The 7,434-nt window shown below is 36.0% G+C and overlaps 1 protein-coding gene across 1 annotated transcript; it reads right to left on the reverse strand.

Moving 5' to 3' along the window:
• Positions 1-5,898: 5,898 nt before the first annotated feature.
• LOC112794606 (uncharacterized) lies at positions 5,899-6,839 on the reverse strand. Its single transcript, XM_025836596.1, has 3 exons — positions 6,224-6,839; positions 6,113-6,159; positions 5,899-6,030 (listed from the first exon to the last, which is right to left on the reverse strand). Exons 1-3 carry the CDS (start codon positions 6,837-6,839, stop codon positions 5,899-5,901), a joined length of 795 nt encoding a protein of 264 aa, XP_025692381.1.
• Between the last annotated feature and the right edge of the window lie 595 nt (positions 6,840-7,434).

Raw genomic sequence — 7,434 nt, forward strand, 5'->3', positions numbered from 1 at the left:
GATCTGAACTCCTTTGTAACTCGCTAGACACGGAATTGCTAACTGATATAAATTAGTAAACTTTTTTAGTGCAATTTGGTCCTTAAATCAAAATTAAAAATCCTAATTCCCAAATTTAAAAATCACTCTCTGCAGTACCTCCTCTATTCTCTTCTCTTCTGTTTTCTTTTCTTCGCTAGGAGGTTGTTCAATAAGGTTCCAGACGAGGTGAAGATCGTCGTGACATGGACTGTGATGGTTGATGGGTATATTAGGAATAGCGATATGGAAGTTGTCAGGGAGATCTTTGAACAGATGCCAATGAGAAACTGCTTTGTGTGGTTGATGAATCCATATTTGACGATATATTTTGGATTGATTTGAGTGGATTTCATTGTATAAACCTACATTTATTCATCTAAATAGTATGCTTTTGAGATTTCTTCCTAAAATGTGCTTAAAAGTGAAAACATGCTCTTTTGTGCTTAATTTAGTCAATTTTTATTCACTTTAATCCCATTTGGTGCCTTGATGTATTTGTTAAATGATTTTAGGTATTCAAGACAAGTTTGGGTTGAAGAAGTGAAGAAAGAGCATCTAAAAGGGGAGAAATTATGAAGAAAATGGAGTTTGGAAGCTGCTACAAGGGTGCGTACGCACAACGGTGACTTCGTGCAAGGACGTGCGTACGCACGATTGGAATTTTGTGCGTACGCACGACTGCATGCATGTGAGTCATTAATTACAAATTGCTGCGGGCGATTTTTGGACCTCCAAAACCCAGTCTAACTCATTTTCTGAAGTTATTTGAGGCCAAAGTGAAGAGGAATGAAGTGGGGGCAATTAGGTTTAGCTTTTATATGTTTTCTTAGTTTTTAAGAGAGAAGCTCCCCCCCTCTCTCTGAAATTAGGGTTCTTTAGTTTAATTTCTTATAATTTCTACTTTTAATTATTGTTTTCATTTACTTTTTCTTGTTATTTATTGTTATTGCATCTTTGTTCTTTTTCACTTCTCTTGTTATTTCCTTTATTTTGTCACTTTTATGTTTATGGATACTCTTGTCATTTTAATTCCAATTAATGCAAATTTATGTTTTCATGTTGATTATTGCTTTCTTTAGTTGTTATTATCATTTTCTTGTATTTGGTAGTTAGAATTTATTTTTAATACAATTTAATGTCATTTTATTTTCATGCACACCAAGTGTTTGATAAAATGCTTGGCTTAGTTTTTACTTAGTTTTTTTCCACTATTGACTTGAAATTGATGACTTTGGTGACCCTTGAGCCATTGATGTCCATTCTTGTTTGATGCATTAGAGTAGTTAGTTGATTTGGTCTCCATTGACTCTATGTGACCCTTAGTGTTGACATAGGACTTATGGATTAAAATCAATTATGCCTACTTGACTTATCCTCGATGTTAGGGTTGACTAAGTAGGATTAACTCTTCATAATCATCATGTGTTTGTGGTCAATGCCTAAGATAGGTAATCTTAGCTCTCAATTACTTGCCAAGAGGTTTCTTGCATTTTAATTTTCCTTTCCTTGCTTTAATTGCTTTGACTTTTAATTCCTTGCATGTTTAGTTTTCACACTCTTAGTTGAGAAATTGGGTGTTTGGGTGGAATTGAATTGTGGATGTTCATTCCGCATTGTGTGAGGATTGTTAATTGGTTTGGTTTTCCTTGACTCTAAGTGACCCACTAGTGTTGACTTAGGACTTAGGGATTGGAATCAATTATGCCCCTTTTGACTAATTCTCAAGTAGGATTGACTAATTGGGATTAATTTCACACAATTGTCATGTTTGTGGTCCATAATTAGGATAAGAATCCTTAATTCCCCAATTATCACCAAGAGTCCTTTTTATCATTTAATTTCCATTTTCATTGCCTTTACTTGCTTTTTTTTAATTCCTTTCATGATCATTTACTTTCTTGCTATTTACATTTCTTGCTTCTCTTGCTTTCCCAATTTCCCATGCTCTCTCATAGCCAATAAATGCACATTTCATTGCAACTCATAGGGAGAACGACCCGAGGTTTAAATAATCTCAATTAATTAGAATTTGTAAACATTTGATTAAGAGAATTCATTGTTGGTTTGGACTATGCTACCAACGAATTGATTCTTGATTTGATTGATCCAAACTATACGATAAGTTCTCTTATCATTGGTCATCTATGATTTGTGGTTATTACAAGAAAGACACTGTCGAGGAGGCTGGGGTGAACGCAAGGTGGAGATTTGAAATTCAATGAATGTTAGGGATGTCCAAAACAAATTTCGTAAAAAAAAAAACACGGCAACTTTTTGAGGAAATGAAGGGTGAAGGATTTTGGCAGATTGGAGAAATCAAATATAAAGTCTGATTCAATCACCTGTTTCATTGTGCTCTCTGCTTGTGCTTATGGTGTTTTGATAAATGAGACTTTGGAAGTAGCAGCTAAAATGGAAAGATATGAAATTGAAATAGGAATAAGACATTATGAATGTATGTTTGACCTATTAGGAAGAGTAGCGAGATTAAAGAAGACTTATGACTTGATAAAGAGAATGCCAATAAAATCAAATGAAACTGTTTTAGGGACATTGCTTGGTGCATGCCGGATTTATTTAGACGTGCAAATGACAGAATAAGTAATGAAGTTAATCAGTGCAAGCACTGTTTCAAGTTCTGATTATCTCAATATGCTCTGTTCAATACCTATGCAGTTTTTGAAAAATGGGAGAAATGTGAACAGATAAGAAGGATCATAGTAGATGAAAAGACTTAAAAAAAATATGGATGCAGTTCATTCATCTTTAGTGCTTCATCTATGTTCACTTGGACAAAGTAATAAATTAAAAACAAAAGAATTTGATCTCTATCATAATTGTTATATAATTTTGAGCTCCTTGACGAGATCACCATGATTGCTACTTGCTATCCCAATTTTAGAATATTGTCCCAATAGTTCACTTTAATCACTGAAGATATTTGATTTTTGATTAGTGATCAAGGTGGTGTTGAAGGTAAAAGACACTCTGTTTTGAAGTTAATGTATAAACTAACAAGCTGGTTTAATGGAATTCAAGACTTTCTACAAAAATGAAGAATTTAAATGCCTTTTATAATGTCCTTCATTTATAAGTCACAGTCACTAAAGTGTGTACCTAAAAATTAGAATGGAAACTGCCAAGCAATGTCAAAATTAAGATAGACTATTAATCACCTCAAAGTTGGTATGTTAAAAGTATACAGAATTTTCATACATGATTGCTCAAATTCATTTCCCAATTAAAATAGTGGAAAAAAATCTATTGTTACTAAAATACATATACAAAAAGTGTATATTTATGATTTCTCATTCTCAAAAGCTCTCAATTGATAATTATTCAACTAAAAAAAATTTAGCTATCTTCGTTAAATAATTGTAGTGTCTCTTCCATTGAAGACCTGCAATGAGGACAACATTCTTTTATTTTCTATTAACATTTTCAAGTATTTTTAAGTATTTTCTGTTGACATGACTGTGCTTACATATTTTGGAACTAGAAAAACAATATCAAATACTAATCTATTTGAAGATGGAGAAGAGAAGAGAAGAGAAGAGAAAAAAAGAGAAGATAAAAGAAGAGAGAAAGTACTGCAGAGAGTGGTCTTTAAATTTGGGATTAGAATTTTTAATTTTGCTTTAGAGACCAAATTGTACCAAAAAAATTTACTAATCCACATGAATTTTTCGGTGGTGTCAGATGGACGGAATATGCCAGAAGGATGACTCTGAGTCCCGAAATACAACTTCATGTATAAAAATGGGTAATTATTAACTTTAGGAACTACTTTGAGTCTCGAGTATAATTTTAGAAACCACTTTAAGACTTAACTCACATTTTATCAAATAACTTTTGTCTAGAATACCTAAAAAAACTTGTCTAGTATTTCAATTTCAATTTTTTTAAAGTAAAAAAAACTCAACATAACAAGGTGGAGCAAAAGAAAAGAAAAAAAAAACTCATAACGTTAAAAATAACAACCCCTAGCCATCTTTGGCATTGCCATCAACAACCACAGGATTCACCGTCAATCCACTCATCTTAACTTGTAAAGGATTTGTTAATAATGTCCACCACACTTGAACCTTGATTTTTGAAGATTCTATAATTTTTTTCTGGCCATGTTAATAATGTCCACCACACTTGAACCTTGATTTTTGAAGATTCTATAATTTTTTTCTGGCCAAATTGTCCAGATGACAGCAGAAAAGCCAACCAACCACTGCTTTCATTCCATCTTTCTCATTGATATATCCGTCCAACTTTCATAGTGTTGCTTGAGCGTACCTGAAATAGTCCATATTCTTCCAAGAGAGAACAACCAAGCACACCACACTTGCCAAGTGAGCTCACAACCAATGAACAAGTGAAAAGTAGTTTCAACAGACTTATGACATAAAACACACATGTTATCATTCTGGCCAATAACACCTAATCTACACAGTCTTTTCCTTGTATTCACCCTACCAACCAGTGCAAACCAAGTAAACAACTCAATCTTCGGTGGGACGAATCCTCTTCAAATAGTACTAGTGAAGCTATAGCTTGTGATATCTGCCAAAAGTACCTCTGCGTGCAATACCTGCACAAAGGAATTATTAGAATAAACACTTTTTTTTATCAAATTTCTAGACCACTCTGTCTTCTCTCTCAGTCGTTAGTTTCACTGATTGCAAAACTGCATGAAACTAGTTTACTAGTTCCAGCTCCCATTGAAATAACTCTCATCGCCACTGGCAATTCCAAATCCATTCTAACCCATCTCAGAACCTACAATCTCCTATGACAGATCCTTGAAGATTTGAGACCGAGAAAAGTCTTGGAAAAGAAACTTTCAGGGCACCACAAGGTAACCAGCTATCCTCCCAGAAGCGGATTATCCTGTCATCCCCTAGTTCCATAGCCAAGCCTCTGATAATCTTCTCTCTCACTTGTGTTTCCCTGATTTGTAGTTGACAAATATCCTTCTAAGGACCCCCTCTTGTAGGTACAAGCTGATCACAAATCATCTCAGACGGATTAATGTTATTACAGGAACATACAATTTTCTTCTAAAGTGGACAATCCTTTTTCGAAAATCTCCACCACCACTTGAACATGAGCGTTGTATTCCGAATTACCACATCACCAACTCCCAAACCTCCTGTCTTTTTGGGGGCCTGTACAACTTTCCATTTTACTAGAGGCATCATGTCCCTCCCATCCTCCTTACTCCACAAAAAGCATCTCTATAAGGATATTATTTTTTTCTCCTACTGCCTTCGCCATTTTGTACAAGCTGAGATAGTAAATAGGCAGGCTATTAAGAATAGATTTAATGAGAACCAACTTATCCGCTTTATTAAGAGACTTTGCTTTTCACATACTTAACTTTTCCTCTACCTTGTTAATCATTGGTTTCCATGTCTTGACCAGCCTCGGATTTGCCCCCAGAGAAATGCCAAGATATTTGACAGGTAAATATACCTCTTTACCACCCAACAATCAACACATTTGTCGTGCCCAACTATGCTCACAATTAACTGGGATCAAGCTGGACTTGTCAAAATTAATACTCAGCCCTGACATCATCTCAAAGCAACGCAGTAACCGCTCATAGTTTCTGATCGTCTCTTCTTCAGAAGGACAAAAAAGTATAGTATCATCCGCAAACTGCAAATGTGACAACTCAATGTTATCCCTTCCAACCAATAACGGAGTAATGCGTCCAATTCATACCGCCTCTCTAATCATCCTATGTAGAACATCCACAACAAGCACAAATAGAAAGGGAAAAAGAGGATCCTCTTATCGTATACCCATTTCCATTTTGAAGGGCTTAGAGGGAGAGCCATTTATTAGAACTGACATAGACACAGAACACACACACTCCTTTATCTACTCCTTCCATCTACGGCCAAACCCCATCTTTGGAAAAACAATATCCACAAAACTCCACTTGGCTCGATCATAAGCCTTTTGGAAGTCTGGTTTAATAATTGTCAAGTTCTTTTTCCTCAGCTTCAGCCACTGTACAGTTTCACATGCAATCAAATCCCCATCATGTATCTTCCTACCCTACACAAAAGCACTTTGTGTTTCTCCTACTAACCTTGGCATTATCTTTCGTATCCTCTGAACCAGGATCTTTGATATAACCTTATAAACACAACCCACCATACTAATTGGCCTAAGGTCCTTGATTTCTTTAGATCCGACAAACTTGGTGCCAAAGTCACCCAAGTAACATTCGCATCCCTAGGTAAAACAGCTGACTGAAAGAATCCCATCACAGCTGCAGTGAACTCCCCACCAACATCCTCCCAACACTTCTTAATGAAATTCTTATTATACCCATCACTGCCTGGTGCCTTAGTTGACTCACAATCATAAACTGCATCCTTAATTTTCTCATTAGATGGCATCCATTCCAACTCTGCTGCCTCCTCCTCAGTTATCCGGTTAACCACCCCATCACAGAACCCTATCACCGGCGAGGTCTCCTGATGATATAAATTCTTATAAAAGTTTTTTATAGCAACCTTATTCCTTGCTTGATTTCTCACTATCCTCCCATGAATCAGTAAGGACTCAATCTGATTGTTTCTCCGTCGAGCTGAGGCTAGATTGTGAAAATAGCGGATGTTCTTATCCATCTCCTTGGCATGCTTGGATCGCAATATCTGCTTCCAATATAACTCTTTTCTGATATACCATTTCTTACAAGAGCTCACCAGATCCCTCCTTCTTGCTTCCACAGTTCTATCAACAACCATATTACTAACCATATCATCTACTTTCTTTATCTCTTCTTCAAACTTCATAATTTTCATATCCATGTTCCTAAAATTCTCCTTATGTCATTTACCCAGCAGGACCGTCAAAACCTTCAGCTTGTCAATGAATTGTACGTCGCCCAAATTTTTCTACTCCTCCTTCACCATCTTCAAGAAACCCTCATGAGTAAACCAAGCATCCAGACTCCGAAAAAGGTCTCGGCCCCCGCCTAATCTTGTGATATCCACAATCAATGGACAGTGGTCCAATAAACCTCTCAGACCTCCTCTAAGCCTTATTTCAGAAAATTCTTCCAACCACTCCAAACTAACCAGAACTCTATCGATGCGGCTACACGACTGACCCATAAACCATGTGAACATACGATCAGCAAGTGCAAGGTCTGAAAGCTCAATATCCTGAATCCAATATTTAAACTCAGCTGCAGTCACTGTCAAAGTGGTAGCTCCTTTCCTCTCTTCCATTTGAACAACCTTGTTAAAATTTCCCAAATAACAAAAAGGTACTTGATAAAGCCCAGATAAAAAGCTCAGTTCTTCTTACACGACAAGTTTCTCTTTCTTTTGGTGCGCACCATACACTAAACAGAAAGCACACTTAAAACTATTTTTTAGCACCACGCCATCCATACACAAC

The sequence above is a fragment of the Arachis hypogaea genome, chromosome 4 (genome assembly GCF_003086295.3).
Source record: "Arachis hypogaea cultivar Tifrunner chromosome 4, arahy.Tifrunner.gnm2.J5K5, whole genome shotgun sequence".
Classification (NCBI taxonomy): Eukaryota; Viridiplantae; Streptophyta; class Magnoliopsida; order Fabales; family Fabaceae; genus Arachis; species Arachis hypogaea.